Raw genomic sequence first — 16062 nt, forward strand, 5'->3', positions numbered from 1 at the left:
TCGGCTCCTCCTACTCCTGGCTCCTCCTCCTATAGCCTCCTTGCAGTTCTGACACCTCCTTCTATAGTCTCCTACCAGTTCTGGCTCCTCCTGCTCTTAGCCCCTCCTACTTCTGGCTCCTCCTCCTATAGCCTTCTTGCAGTTCTGACACCTCCTTCTTTAGTCTCCTACCAGTTCTGGCTCCTCCTGCTCTCGGCTCCTCCTACTCCTGGCTCCTCCTCCTATAGCCTTCTTGCATGTCACATATCTGCCAGGTTTTTCATTTTAATTTAGCTTTTTATTTTATTATAAATTAAACTAAACTGACAATCTGAGATATTTATTTGGCAAGTGGAATATATAGTTAAGCTATACACTAAGTGGTTGTGTTGGTATAGTTAATTATGGTCGTGTAGTTTTAATCATCAGTGTGTGATTATGGATCCCCCAGTCTGTCGGTCTGCTCAGTGTTCTGTGATATTTCATGCGCATCTTATTTGTGGTCGTTAAATTGCGTAATAAGCTTCACATTACAGTGGCTGTCGGATAATGAGCCGCTAATCTGAATATTAATTATTGATAATTGTTTTAAATATTTGATGTTGGTGTGTTTTTCTGAGGGTGATGTGCGAGTGAGGGTGTGTCCGTCTCTGGGGTCTCTCTGGACTAAAGTAGAAGGTGTTATTTGCGTAAGCAGTCGAGCCAATAGGGATCCTGACAGTGTCTCTCTCTCTCTCTCTGTGTGTGTGTGTGTGTGTGTGTGTGTGTGTGGTCATCAGGGAATGAGAGATACACAGTTGCAGGAGAAACAGTGACTCATGATCTCTGAAGGACACACAGATGGAGCTGTCTGAGATTAGGGCTGCTTGAAGTCTGGAAAGTCTGTGTGAAAACAAAATTTACATGTGTGTGTGTACGAGAGAGAGAGTGAATGTGTTTCTGATTGTGTGTGTGTGTGTGTGAGATAGCGAGTGTTTTGTTCATGTGTGTGAGAGAGAGTGTCTTATGTGTGTGTGTTGGAGAGAGAATGAGTGTTTCTCTGTGTGTGTGTGAGAGAGAATGTTTTTATGTATGTGTATGAGAGAGAGGGTTTGTGTGTCTGTGAGAGAGAGAATGTGTGGTGTGTGTGTGTATATGTGTGTGTGTGTCTGTGTGGTGTGTGTGTGTATATGTGTGTGTGTGTGTGTGTGTGTGGTGTGTGTATATGTGTGTGTGTGTGTGAGTATGAGTGTGCTTTTGTTCATGTTTGTGCTTTTGTGTGTGTGAGAGAGTGAGTGACTGTTTTTGTTTGGATGTCTGTGTGTGTTTTGTTTGTTTGTATATATATGTGTGTGTGTGTGTGTGTGTGTGTGTGTGTGTGTGTGTGTGTGTGTGTGTGTGTGTGTTTTCATGTGTGTTTTTATGCGTGAGAGCATGTTTTTTTTCATGTGTGTGTTTTTGTGTGAAGGAGAGTTTTTGTGTGTGTGTGTGAGTGAGAGAGAGAGACAGTGTGGGTTTTTGTGCACAAGATAGTTTTTTTGTATATGGGTGTGTGTGTGAGTGTGTGTGTGTGTGTGTGTGTGTGTGTGTGTGCATGTGTGTTTTTGTTTGTGTGTGAGAGTGTGTTTTTTGTGTTAGTGTTTTTGTGTTGCTGTCTGTGTGTGTGTTTTGTGTGTGAGAGAGAGAGTTTGTGTGTATTTGCGTGTGTATTTGTGTTTTTATTTGTGTGTGTGTGTTTGTGTGTGTGTGTATGTGTGAGAGAGTTTGGGTTTTTGTGCACAAGAGTGTTTTTGTGTGTGGGTGTGTATGTGTGTGCATGTGTGTTTTTTTGTGTGTGTTTTGTGTGAGAGTGTTTTTATGTGTGCACTTGTTTTTGTGTTGCTGTCTGTGTGTGTGTTTTGTGTGTGAGAGAGAGTTTGTGTGTTTTTTGCGTGTGTATTTGTGTGTGTGTGTGTGTGTGTGTGTGTGTGTGTGTGTGTGTGTGTGTGTGTGTGTGTGTGAGTGAGAAAGAGAGAGAGAGAGTGAGTGTGTTTTTTGTGTGCGCGCGCGCGCGCGCGTGTGTGTGTGTGGTCTGTGTGTAGTCAGTTTGCTGTAGTCAGTGTCTTGTTTCTGCTTTGCGTGCGTCTGCAGGATCTCAGTGTTTCTCCTCTTCATTTGTTTAAGTCAGTCAGTGGCTCTCTCTGTGTCTACTTAACCACATTTAGGGACTAATTTGTATATAAATCTGAGCTCAATCTGTCAACACTTCCTAATGGGGACGCCATAGGTGAAACGTCTCAAAATAAACCCGTTCGTTTTAAAAGGGGATGGCTAAGTATATTTCGCCCAATCAGAGTCATCAGAGAAGCATTAAAGCGTCACATATCCAAAAGCTTAGAGAGAGATTATGAAATTATGAACATGCTAAGTTATATAATATTTGAATATTAACTCCGCCCACTGAGGGGAGGAGCTTGTATAGGGATTTATAAAAACTGAGCTTTTAATCAAATATGATGATGTATTTCTAACTGAAACTAAATATTGAGTAGGAGGTGGGGTTTATTTTTTTAGCCCCGCCTTTCATTTTTTACTCACAGCAAACTAATGGATAGAGGGGCATGGCTAAGCTTATTTTGGCCAATCAGAGAAGCATTAAAATGTCACAAACCCAGAAGTTTAGAGAGAGATTATGAAATTATGAACATGCTAAGTTGTGTAATATTTAAATATTTACTCCGCCTATTGAGGGGAGGAGCTTGCTATAAGGATTTATAAAAACTGAACGTTTATTCAAGTTCGATTAGGGGTGGATTTAGCCATTTTGGGGGCCTAAGCAAATCCAGCCTTAGAGTCCAAGTCCTGAAATGCACCCTTTCAACTTTTATTTAATATCTAATTATATTGCTGTTTTTTTTTTTATATTAATCAATCTTCCTTTTGACATTTTAAATTAATGCAATCTCTACATTTTAAATGATTAGTTTTACAACTAAAAAAAAAAAATATATATATATATATATATAAATATATATATATATATATATTTATTTTTTTATTTTTTTATTTTTTTTATATATGTATTTAATTCGACTGCTGGACTGCTCCATGATGGATATTTTATTTGGTAATATTATTATTATTGCAATGCATTTCAAAATTATAATAATATTATGTTTGATTGTTTATTAAATCATATTAAATTACGTTAAAATTGTATTTGTTTAACTCTTACCATGCAAAATATATTAGAAATTGATGTTATATAAAGTTTACAGGTATAATTTATATTTTTAAATAGGCTATTTATTGCAGGCCCTCAGATTTCCTGAGACCCTAAGCGGCCGCTTATCTCGCTTATTAGTTAAATCTGCCCCTGAACAAAATGATGCATTTATTTTTTATAATAATTTTTTAGGGGTTTTCACCTTTATTGGATAGGAAAGTAGAGAGTATTAATGGGAAAGCATGCAGAGCAAAGAATGGGTAGGGGTCGGCATAGGGCCGTGAGGCGGGAATCGAACTCAGGTCTCCGTGAGCACCGGAGTGAATGTGTCGACGCACTAACCACTACACCACTGGCGCAGAAACCATAATGTATCTGTAACTAAATCTGAATAATGAGTAGGGGGCGGGGTTTATATTTTAAGCTCCGCCTTTCACTCTGAGCAAACTAATAGTTAGAGGGGCGTGGCTTAGCACATTTTGCCCAATCAGAGTCTTCAGAGAAGCACTGACGATCCAGAGCAGAACCAGATGGTCTGATTTTGGTTAGAGCTTAACAAAACATTACACTGCAGAGATTAATTACTTTATTATTATTATTATTAATTTACTTTAAGACTGACAATGCATGCTAGCAAAATAAACATCAGAAATTGTTTATTTCACTCATTCTTTAATGCTCTATCTGTGGAAATTCTATAGAAAGTTTAAAAATGTTGTCTAATTTAGTATGATTGCTAAAATATGAGACTAGAAAGTGACTAGACAAACATGATCTTGATGTCTAATAAATAAATGGTCATCCACTATTGATTTAAATCCAATTGATTGATATTAAGCAAGACAAGAGCTATAAAACTAGCCCAGTGGTCTCGTGTAAACTCTAGTTAGTCTCAGAATGTCATGTTTTGGTGAATGTAATGTAATATACGGGCGGCTGTGCTTCCGCTAGTAGGCCGCAGTGAAGCCTGAGGCTGGATTTTAGCACTCGTCTGGGGAAACACTGGTGATAAATGGTCTGATTCCGTCTCCTGAGATCAGCGGGTATTTTTGTAGCACCATCAATAGAGACGGAGCCCGCAGGGGTTTCACAGCACCGGCAACTGTGAAAGAGAAATGAGACGCAGATCAGAGCCGGGGAAAAAAAAAATGTCCAGGATGCAGAAACGCAGAGAGAGAAGCTGAGATGAGCCGCAGCCATTATTGCAGCGTTGCCATGGCGACTGCGAGTCTGTCTGAGCACACACTCATCTGTAGAGTCAGTGTGAACCAGACGTTGCTGCAGACTTCTATTGTTTATCTGTAATAGGGTATTTAGTAGGGGGTGGGGCTTTATTTTTGAGCTCCGCCTTTTATCTTTCACTCACAGCAAATTGATGGTTATAGGGGCGTGGCTAAGCATAATTCGCCTAATCAGAAACTTGCACAGATTAATGGTTTGTCCTAAAATGCTCTGAAATTTGCATTTTTATTGGATGTTTAACGTTAAAAGATGAAGAGGGGCGGGGTTTAGAGTAGCCCCTCCCCTTTAATAGCGCTTTTTTTTTCTCACAGCTCTGCTAGTGAGAGTGCTTAAATTCAAGCGCAACAAATAATCAGCCAATGAGAAAAATTGGGCGGGGGCATGTCAGCCACTAGAGAGCATTTGATTGGTCAGAAGATTTGATGAGAATCTGAAGTATGTGGTGATGTAAAAAAATTGTTGATGCATTTATGCAGAAGTGACTACCTTTGGATGTTTATTTCTTATAATGTGAATTTTGTCTGTTTTGGAGCACACTATTATCTGCTTATAGATATCCTGAAAGCTGACACACTGATACTAACATCTAAAAAATAGTATTTTAATTCCAGGGGCACTTTAAGACAAAAAATGTGCCCTTGCAAAATATATATATATATATATATATATAATGAAATATATATATATGCTCATTTCCTGTAGCCCTTTAAAATACACACAGCAGAGTCGTAACACTCATCATTACAACAAATCAAAACTGTTATTACATTGGTCGGGGAAAATACAGTATATTTCACAGTTTTACAGTTATTACATTCCCAGAAACAGCAGCGTGAGCCGTTGAGCTGCTGTTCGGTCTGATTATTGGCGAGTAAAGCAACTGCTGTGACAGTATTGAGTCTGATGATGGATCAATAAAGCACAGTGATCACATTAGTAGAGCTCTGACCTTCTGCTCCGCCATTACAGCTCATTATCCCTGTGTGTGAATGAACTGAACATGAACACACTGCTCCTCACTGTGTGTTGCTGAGAGCGTCTCTGAAATGCCATCAGACTTGATCTCCTGTCTTTCTCTCTGATCGTCCTTCTGTCTCTCTTTCTGATCTCCTCTCTGTCTCTGTAATGATCTGTGTGTCCGATCTCTCGCCTGTTTGTCTGATCTTTTATCTTTCTTTCTGGTCTCAACTCCGTATGTCTCTCTGATCTTCTGTCTGTCTGTCTCTCTCTGACCTCCAGTTTGTCTGATCTTCCATTTGTCTGTCTGTCTGCCTGTCTACCAGTCTGTCACTCTCTGACCTTAAGTTTGTCTTATCTCCCATGTTTTTGTCTGTCGGTCTGATCTTCTCTCTGTCTGTCTGTCTGTCTGTCTATGTCTGTCTGTCTGTCGCTCTCTGACCTCCAGTTTGTCTGATCTCCCATATTTCTGTCTGTTTGTCTGATCTTCTGTCTGTCTGTCTCTCTCTGACCTCCAGTTTGTCTGATCTCCAATCTGTTTGATCTTCTGTCTGTTTTTCGGATCTTCTTTCTGTCCTGTCTGTCTGTCTGTATGTCTGTCTGATCTTCTGCCTGTCTGCCTTTCTGTCTGTCGCTCTCTGACCTTCACTTTATCTGATCTCCCATATTTCTATCTGTCAGTCTGATCTTCTCTTTGTCTGTCTGTCTGTGTCTGTCTGTCTGTTGCTCTCTGACTTCCAGTTTGTCTGATCTCCAATCTGCCTGATCTTCTGTCTGTCTTTCTTATCTTCTGTCTGTCCTTCTGTCTGTCTGTATGTCTGTCTGTCACTCTCTGACCTCTAGTTTGTCTGATCTCCCATCTGTCTGTCTGTCTGATCTTCTGTCTATTCTTCTGTCTATCTGTCACTTTCTGACCTTCAGTTTGTCTGATATCCAATCTTTCTGTCTGCCTGTCTGATATTCTGTCTGTCTGATCTCCAATCTGTCTTTCTGATCTTCTCTCTGTCTGATCTTCTGTCTATCTTGCTGATCTCCAGTCTGTCTGTCTGATGATCTGTCTGTCTGATGATCTGTCTGATGATCTGTCTGTCTGATGATCTGTCTGTCTGTTGATCTGTGTTTGATGATCTGTGTCTGGTGATCTGTCTGCCTTTATAATGATCTGTCTCTCTGATTATCTGTCTGTCTGATAATCTGTCTGTCTCTCTGATGATCTGTCTGTCTGATTATCTGTCTGTCTCTATGATAATCTGTCTGTCTCTCTGATGATCTGTCTGTCTGATGATCTGTCTCTCTGATGATCTATCTGTCTGATGATCTGTCTGTCTGATGATCTGTCTGTCTGATGATCTGTCTGTCTCTCTGATAATCTGTCTGTCTCTCTGATGATCTGTCTCTCTGATGATCTGTCTGTCTGATAATCTGTCTGTCTCTCTGATAATCTGTCTGTCTCTCTGATGATCTGTCTCTCTGATGATCTGTCTCTCTGATGATCTGTCTGTCTGATAATCTGTCTGTCTCTCTGATGATCTGTCTGTCTGATGATCTGTCTGTCTGATGATCTGTCTGTCTGATGATCTGTCTGTCTCTCTGATAATCTGTCTGTCTCTCTGATGATCTGTCTCTCTGATGATCTGTCTGTCTGATAATCTGTCTGTCTCTCCGATGATCTGTCTGTCTCTCTGCAGGTTCATCTTACTCTTCAGGAACTCTGTCCTGCCCCTTTCACCTTATCCGTTCCTCTGTCGTTACCATGGCACTATCACTGTGGTTACTGTGGATGTGTCCTGTGTTGCTTAGCAACATTGCTCCCTCCGAACAAGGTAAGTTCAAGGTTCTGACTCCGCCCCCCTCAGACACATAGGCTCCTCTATTGGCTGAATTGATTTCTAAAAATTAGTGTATAATTAAAAATCCTTCAGTTGTTGGAGCTGCTTTAACGCCAGTGTGTGTTTGGGATTGGCAGGTCTGAGTCGAGCCGCGATGCCCTTTGGTCTGATGAGGAGAGAGCTGGCGTGTGAAGGTTACCCCATCGAGCTGCGCTGCCCAGGAAGTGATGTCATCATGATTGAGACCGCCAACTACGGCCGCACAGACGACAAGATCTGTGATGCCGACCCCTTCCAGATGGAGAACGTGCAGTGCTACCAGCCTGACGCCTTCAAGATCATGTCACACAGGTCTGTGTAACTACAATATACATATTTATATATTATATTTGTCACGATTCACAATTTCGATTGTTTAACAAAAGCCTAACGACATCGTACAGGTGTCACAGTGCATGTTTACTTATGTTTACTTTTGAAAACACTATTGGTTGGGTTTAGGGAAGGGTTTAGATCAGTTGTTCACTAGGACAATCCCTGTGCGCAACAATAAAATATACCCAGATTTACGAAAATATAGACTGCGCCCTCTAGTGGATTTTGTCATCAGGAATGTGCAAACAAATATACACAAAGAAACAAATTTCATGTTCACAAAAACACCCTCTAGTGGATTTTTTATCTGAAATGCACAAAAAACACACTAAGTAACGCATTTAAGATTTTGCAAAAATATAGACAACGCCCTCTAGTGTATTTGACATCTGAAACATGTAGCAAATCAAATCCTAAGTAACATTTCCGATTAACAAAAATACAAACATCGCTCTCTAGTGCAGTGTTTCTCAACTGGTGGGTTGCAACCAAAAAGTGGGTCGCGGGAACATTTTCAGTGTGTGTTAAAAAAAATTAACAACAAAAGTTACATTTTTTACTTATTTTTGCTTATACCGAACTTTTATTTTGAAATGCGTGCGCGACAACCCTACTGTTTCACATCTGAAATTTCATTTGATTATTGCAACAAATATGTCAAGCGTAAGTATGACCCCGAATATCTAAAGTATATATATATATATATATATATATATATATATATATATATATATATATATATATATATATAGCATGAAACCTTCTAAATTAAAACAACATTTAGAAACCAGAAAACATGTTTTATTTACAGTTTGTTATTAACAGTATTTGTCGCTTTTACTTTGTAATATTTCTATAATTTGATCCATTTTTGTTAAATGACAGCAATAAAATAGTGTTTATTTGTAAGGCTTGGTGAATTTCTTATGATTTATCTATCACTACTTGTTTATGTTAGCAAATAAATACAAACTAAGTACAGGGTTCAACGCTAAGGATTTTTTCTAGTGTCCCGATCGGACCAGTGGTTCAGATTTTTACTTGCTCTGCCAATATTTTCACTGGCCCCACCACAAAAAAGTTAATAGTTATTCCTTAGCCACAAATTTAAAAAAGAAATGTGTCAAAATGTTTGTAAATCTAGAATTTAGCTATTTAAAAAATGTTAATAAATGTGTAATGAACAAAATTCAAAGTGTTTCGCAAACAAAAGTAGCAAAATGTGCAGGTATTTTATGGCAAAACAAAAGATGACTGACCTGCCAAACTGACGACAAACTGTACAAAATATCACTTAATTTTTTAAGTCTTGGCGTACCCTCATAAATGTCTGCTTCCAAGACGTTAGAAACAAATGTTTTCCTTTAGCATCATCACTTGATGTTGCCGCCATGTTGCTGTCTCTTCGCTGTACTAGTTGTTATGAAAAAAATAACATGCTCACAGCATCCAATCAGATAAGAGGAACCGAGAAGGTAGCATTTGAAGGCTTAAAAACACAAACAGTTTCTCGATTCTGACTGTTTTTGCAGACAATTGACAAATAGTCACAGGGAAATTAAACTTTAGTGACAGGGCATCAGTGGCCGGATCGGGCCAGTAACAATCCTGTTTACTGTCCCGAGCATCTCACACGCTGGCCCCAGGCCATTGGGCAGTCCTTATTGTTGAGCCCTGAAGTATAATTCCTAAAATTGTATTATAGTTCCTAAAAATTTGGGTCGCGGCTTGGTGACCTTGTAAAAATGTGGGTCCCATGGCCAAACCAGTTGAGAACCCCTGCTCTAGTGGATTTGTCATCTAAAAAATGCAACAAAAACACACCCTAAGTAATGTATTTAAGCATTGCTAAAATGTAGACAGTGCCCTCTAGGGGTTTTGCATTCTGAAACAAGCAGTCAAACGTACACAGAGCAACGTATTCCATATTCACAAAAATGCAGACAGCACTCTAGTGGATTTGGCATCAGAAATGTGCAATAAAATGTATACAAAGTAGCATATTACAGATTTGCAAAAATATAGACAACGCCCTCTAGTGGATTTTACACCTGAAACGTGACGAAACCCAGAGCAATACGTTTCAGATTAGCAAAAATACGCACAACGACCTCTGGTGGATTTGTGATCTTAAACGTACAACAAAACATATTCTAAATAACGAATTTAAGATTAACAAATATACAAAATCTCTCTAGAGGAATTGTCATCTGAAACATGCAACAAAATGTACCTGGAGCAACAGATTTCAGATTCACAAAAACTGCTCACAGGACTCTTCAGTGGATTTGTCATCAGAAATGCACAATGAAACGTACATGAAGCAACAAATTTCAAATTCATAAAAATGTAGACAGCACCCTCTAGTGGAATTGTCATCTGAAATGTACAACAAAACGCACCCAAAGTAATGTTTTTCAGATTCACAGCGCCCTCTAGTGGACTTAAAATCTGAAAGGCACAACAAAACACACCCTAAGTAATGCGTTTCAGATTTACAGCCCCCTCTAGTGGACTTAAAATCTGAAACGCACAACAAAACACACCCTAAATAATGCTTTTCAGATTTACAGCACCGTCTAGTGGATTTGACATCTGAAAAGCACAACAAAACACACGCTAAGCAATGCTTTTCAGATTTACAGCCCCCTTTAGTGGATTTATCATCTGAAAAGTACAAAAAAACACACCCTTAGCAATGCATTTCCCATTTACAGCACCCTCTAGTGGAATTGTCATCTGAAATGTACAACAAAACGCACCCTAAGCAATACATTTCAGATTTACAGCGCCCTCTAGTGGATTAGTCATCTGAAAGGTACAACAAAACACACCCTAAGCAATGAATTTCGAATTTACAGCGCCCTCTTGTGGATTTATCATCAGAAACGCACAACAAAATCTACCACAAGTGAGGTATTTCAGATTTACAAAAATGTACAACTCCCTCTAGTGGATTTGTCATCTGAAACATGCAATGAAACGCACCCTGAGAAACATATTTCAGTTTTCATAAAGATATAGCCTGAGGCACATGTTTCCAACGAGCCCCTGCTGTTCTAGTCTGTAATCATAATGATCATCTTTATCTAAAGACACTTTAAGTGTATGAGTATATGATATATGTTCATTCAGATTGAACAAGCGTGTGTGTGTGTGTGTGTGCAGATGAGATTATGTGCGTGTGTGTGTGTGAGTTTGAGTGTTTTGGCGTCAGTGTGTCTCCCCAATGTTTGAGCTGCTGCCGTTTCCTAGAAGAACAAATCAATGCGGCTTCACTCTATCCATTCCCACAGAGAGACAGAGGCCAGAGGAGCAGATCCTGATTTAATTGCCATGACGATGATGATGATGATGATGATGATGATGATGGTCACGGTCTGAAGCGTCTCTCATCATGATTATTGACGTCTTTGGCCACTTCTGAAAATAAAACTCTGCTGCTTTTCCTCGTGATGATGATGTTTGTGTTGCTGCTGTTCAGTTTTCTGTGTTCACTGACAGCTGTACACACACACACACACACACACACTTAGACATCATGAGAGCATGCTGATGATTGGGTGTGTGTGTTTCAGGTGTAATAACAGGACGCAGTGTGTGGTGGTGGCCGGTGCAGACGTGTTTCCTGATCCCTGTCCTGGAACTTACAAATACCTGGAGATCCAGTATGAGTGTGTCCCTTACAGTGAGTGAAACACACACACACACACACACACACACACACACACACACACTAACAGTAACACACACTCTCACAGTCACACACTAATATAAACACATACATAACACACACGCTCTTACAGTCACACTCTTTCACAAACACACACATTCACATAGACGCATGCATATTACCACACACACAAACACATTGACAGACACATGCATAACACACACACACTAACATAGATGCATGCAGAATATACTCACACACACACACACACACACACACACACACACACACACACATGCATAACAAAGACACACACACTTACGGAGAACTATGCATAACACACACACACACAGACACACACACACAGACACATGCATAACAAAGACACACACACTGACGGAGAACTATGCATAACACACACACACACACACATAGACACATGCATAACAAAGACACACACTGACGGAGAATTATGCATAACAGACACACACACACACACACACACACACACACACACACATGCATAACACACATACACACACACTGACGGAGAACCATGCATAACATACACACACACATAGACACATGCATAACACACACATATACACTGACAGACACAAGCTTAACACACACTGACACACTGAAAATGTTTACATGGACACCAATAATTCAATTTTATTATGATGAAGACAACACTCTGCTTAAGAGTCGACCATGTAAACAGAAATCTTTGATTAATTTAATCTGATTAGGGTCATAATCCAACTAAACACAAATGGGATTAATTAAGACGTGTGTGTATATATATATATATATATATATATAATATAAGAGCAACTTCTAGTTGATGATGTGTAAAAGTGTCAGAGGGTGGATTTCTCTGCTGGATCATCTGCTGATCTGCATCCCAATCATCACCAATACTGCAGAAGACCTACTGGAACCAGCATGGACCAAGATTCTCATAGAAATCAGTCAAGTTTGGTGAAGAAGAAATCATGGTTTGGGGTTCATTCAGCGCAAGAGATCTGCAGAGTGGATGATCAACATCAACAGCCTGAGGTATCAAGACATCTGTGCTGCCCATTACATTACAAACCACAGGAGAGGGACAATTCTCCAGCAGGATAGCGCTCATGCTCATACTTCAGCCTCCACATCAGAGCTCCTGAAAGTAAAGGTGCTCCAGTATTGGCCAGCCCAGTCACCAGACATCAACATTATGGGGCTGATGATGAAGGAGGAGGTGTTGAAGATGAACACAGAGACTCTTGATGAACTCTGGGATCCTGCTGAAGGCTTTCTTCTTCATTCCAGATGACTTTATTAATCAGTGATGTGAGTCATGTCAGAGATGTATGGATGCAGTCCTCCAAGCTCATGATGGAGTCAGACACAATATTCATTCTGTCTCCACTGCAGCAGGACTTTATATTCTATACTGGACATTATTTCTGTTCAGTGATGACACTTTAGTGTGAGCAGAGTCAGACCGCACTGTCCTCATCAAATCAGTCAACATCAAGACATGATCAGATTTATTGAGCTCAAACCAGCAAAATCTAGAGGCCTTCACCTTTCAGAGAGACACTTCTGACACCAAATCATCAACTAGAAGTCAAGCTGTATTTGCAGTTCCTAAAACTAAGATAGATGACAAGACTTTTGTATATATTGTAGTGTATATATACAGTTAAGTCAGAATTATTCACCCCCTTTGTATATTTTTCCCTCAATATTTTAAATGAAAAGCATGTTTTGTAGCACATTTATAATCATATTATTTTTAATAACTGATTTATTTTCTCTTCGTCATGATGACAGCACATAATATTAGACTAGATATTCTTCAAGACACTTCTATACAGCTTAAAGTGACATGTAAAGGCTTCACTAGGGTAATCAGGGTAAAGTTATTGTATAACAGTGGTTTGTTCTGGAGACAATCCAACACTAATATTGCTGAAGGGGCGAATAATATTAAGCTTAAAATGACTTTAAAACAATTAAAAACTGCTTTTATTCTAGCTGAAATAAAACAAATAAGACTTTCTCCAGGAGAACAAATATTAGAGGAAATACTGTGAACAATTACTGAATCTGTTCAACATCATTTGGGAAATATTGAAAAAAGAAAATAAAATACACAAGAGAGACTTCAACTGTTTATATATGCACACACACACACACACACACACACACACACACACACACATAGACACACACACAAACACACACTCAGTCACACACACATTTTCCAAAGTTCTCATCCTCTCCTCTTCTCTCTCCTCCTCTGTTTTTCTCTGTCCTCCGCGTGTCTCTCTCTCTCCCCTGTGTTTGCGCTCTTCCTCCCTCAGTCGCTCCTCTCTCCACTCCTCCGCTGGGTGTAGTGCTGGTGGGATCAGGGTGTGTTTTCTGTCTCCTCCAGCAGGGCGGCGACATCTGCAGCTCTTTCTTATTTCAGCACAGCGCGACCGATCGACGTGCAGACACACACACACACACACACACACACACACACACACACACACACTCATTCACACACTCACTGGTCCACTGATTCCCTTCTTCTTTTGCAGATGTTTCCTGGCGGTGAATGGCAGTAAACTCTGACGCGACGTTTAATGCGAAATTACAGTTGTCATTTTGCAGGTTTGCGGTTTTGCTGAGCGCTGCACACTGATACTTTCATTTCTCCATTTGTGCAGGATCATCATGTGTGTGTGCGTCTGTTTGAGTGTGTGTTTGAGTAGGTTTGAGTGTGTGTGTGTGTGTGTGTGTGTGTGTGTGTGTATGTGTGTGTATGTTTGAGTAGGTTTGAGTGTTTTTGTGTGTGTGTGTGTGTGTGTGTGTGTCCATAAGTTTCCTCGCCTGAAGGGACCAGACTGTTTGTGACTCGCTGCTAAACCTCTGGAGGAAGCCGCGTGTGTTTGTGTTGCACTTTCTCTTGCATGTCAAAATCTGTTCACACCGACAGATGAACGCAAACACTGACTATAGCTGGGTTTCCATCTTAACGTCAAAAAGAATTGCAAAAAACGAAAAAATATCGCAAGTTTAACTTGAGTGCAAGCATAATGGAGTCACTTTGGTATAATGTTTGCTACGTCACAGTTTATTCGCATTAACAATTTTCGCACAATTCCAAAACCACCTAATAAGACAAACTTGGTTTACGAAATTAGAAATTTTGAAATTTGCTGTCTCGATCACGCATTTCTCATGCAATACTTAAAACATTGACACAAAGTAATGGAAACCCAGCTAAACCCAGACTCCTCAATGAAAATTTGAACTGTAAATTTCGTAGACCTAAACGAAAGTGTTGAGCTGTGGTCATTCGAATAATTTCAATATAAGCTATACTAATTTGAATAAATAGTACACTGTTGTTTTAGTTGTCGTTCTGTTTATTAAAGTTAATGTTAACTGTTAAATGTTCGTTTGAAAAAAATACTTTACTAAAATTATTTGTATTTATTTTATTTGTTACTGAAAATTTATATTACGAATGTTCAACGCTATCTCACATCAATTCGTAACTTTTTGATTTAGTGGCTAATTCGTATGAATTTATACAATCTCATTAATATATAATAAGCTATAATATTATGAATATATGATACATGGTTGTTGATACATTTATCAAAGTAAATGTTAACTGTTAAATGCTAATTTGAAGAAAATAATTGTAATACATTTTTTTTAACATTTCTTTTTATATTTTATTGCTGCAAATTGATATTATAAATTTTCAACGCTATCTCATGGCAATTTGTAACTTTTTGATTTAGTGGCTAATTCGTATTAATTCGTACAATCTCATGAATTTATATTAAGCTATAATATTATGAAGATATATAGTACACGGTTGTTGTTACGTTTATCAAAATTAATGTTGACTGTTAAATGATAAATTATAAATTATTTATAATTAAAAAATATTTGTACATAATATTTATATTTTATTTATCGCAACTCGTAACTTTTTCACTTAGTGGCTAATTCGTACAATTGCATTCGTACAATTTACTGCGATTTGTTCATTCCCCAATGACAATTAGGTTTAGGGACGGGGTTGGAAGCCAACAAAATTATACATATTCGTACGACTAACTCATATGAATGTCACCGATTTTTTTTTATTGTAGCAATATCAGCCAATCAGAAACCAGGACTACACTATCTTTAATCCAGAGTGCGCTGAAAACGTATTTGTTTTTCTGTCGCTTTTAAAAATGTCTTAAGCTTGCCTCTTTTATTTAATTTAATTAATTGTTTTCTTATTTCTGTATGTCACTATGGTGTGGTGTTGAACATGCTTTATAATTAAATTGAGCTGACCTGAGAACTGTCCGTTTATTTAACGCAAAAAAAAGTTTTGATTTTCGATCTTGTTCCTATAAAGGACTTAATTTGATTATATTTGCATTTTATTGTTTGTATTTCATTTGAAATGCACAATTATAACAAAACTCTCTCCGTTTTTGTATGAAATGCACTGAAGTTTTCATCAATTATCATGAACGCATAATCTGCGGTGTGAACAGGTGCATATGAATGTGAATGTGTGACGAGCTCATGTTTTATTCATATGTTGTGCTGTTTTTGGGTGGGGGGGAGGGAGGGATGGAGAGTGGACAGAGTGATCGAGGGCAGATAGAAGAACACCTATATGAATATTCATAATGATATTCAAATGAGCTCACCCATGATTGGTGACGTTTAAATGAGGCGTAGCTTTAGATCCTGTCCCTTACCCTACCATACCATCACTCTCTCTCTCTCTCGCTCTCTCTCTCTCTTGTCTGTCGCTTTCCCTC

The 16062-nt window shown here is 38.8% G+C and overlaps 1 protein-coding gene across 6 annotated transcripts in view; it reads left to right on the top strand.

Annotated features, from left to right (window-relative positions):
• Positions 1-16062, top strand: part of LOC101884937 (adhesion G protein-coupled receptor L1) — a 58338-nt gene that overhangs the window by 13149 nt on the left and 29127 nt on the right. For all 6 annotated transcript variants that reach the window (XM_073908436.1, XM_073908446.1, XM_073908469.1 and 3 more), the window contains exons 2-4: positions 7051-7185; positions 7329-7542; positions 11145-11254. In XM_073908436.1, coding sequence (XP_073764537.1) covers positions 7116-7185; positions 7329-7542; positions 11145-11254 — 394 coding nt within the window. In that variant the 5' untranslated portion in view covers positions 7051-7115. The remainder of the gene's footprint in view (positions 1-7050; positions 7186-7328; positions 7543-11144; positions 11255-16062) is intronic.

The sequence above is a fragment of the Danio rerio genome, chromosome 1 (assembly GCF_049306965.1).
Source record: "Danio rerio strain Tuebingen ecotype United States chromosome 1, GRCz12tu, whole genome shotgun sequence".
In the NCBI taxonomy this organism is placed as follows: Eukaryota; Metazoa; Chordata; class Actinopteri; order Cypriniformes; family Danionidae; genus Danio; species Danio rerio.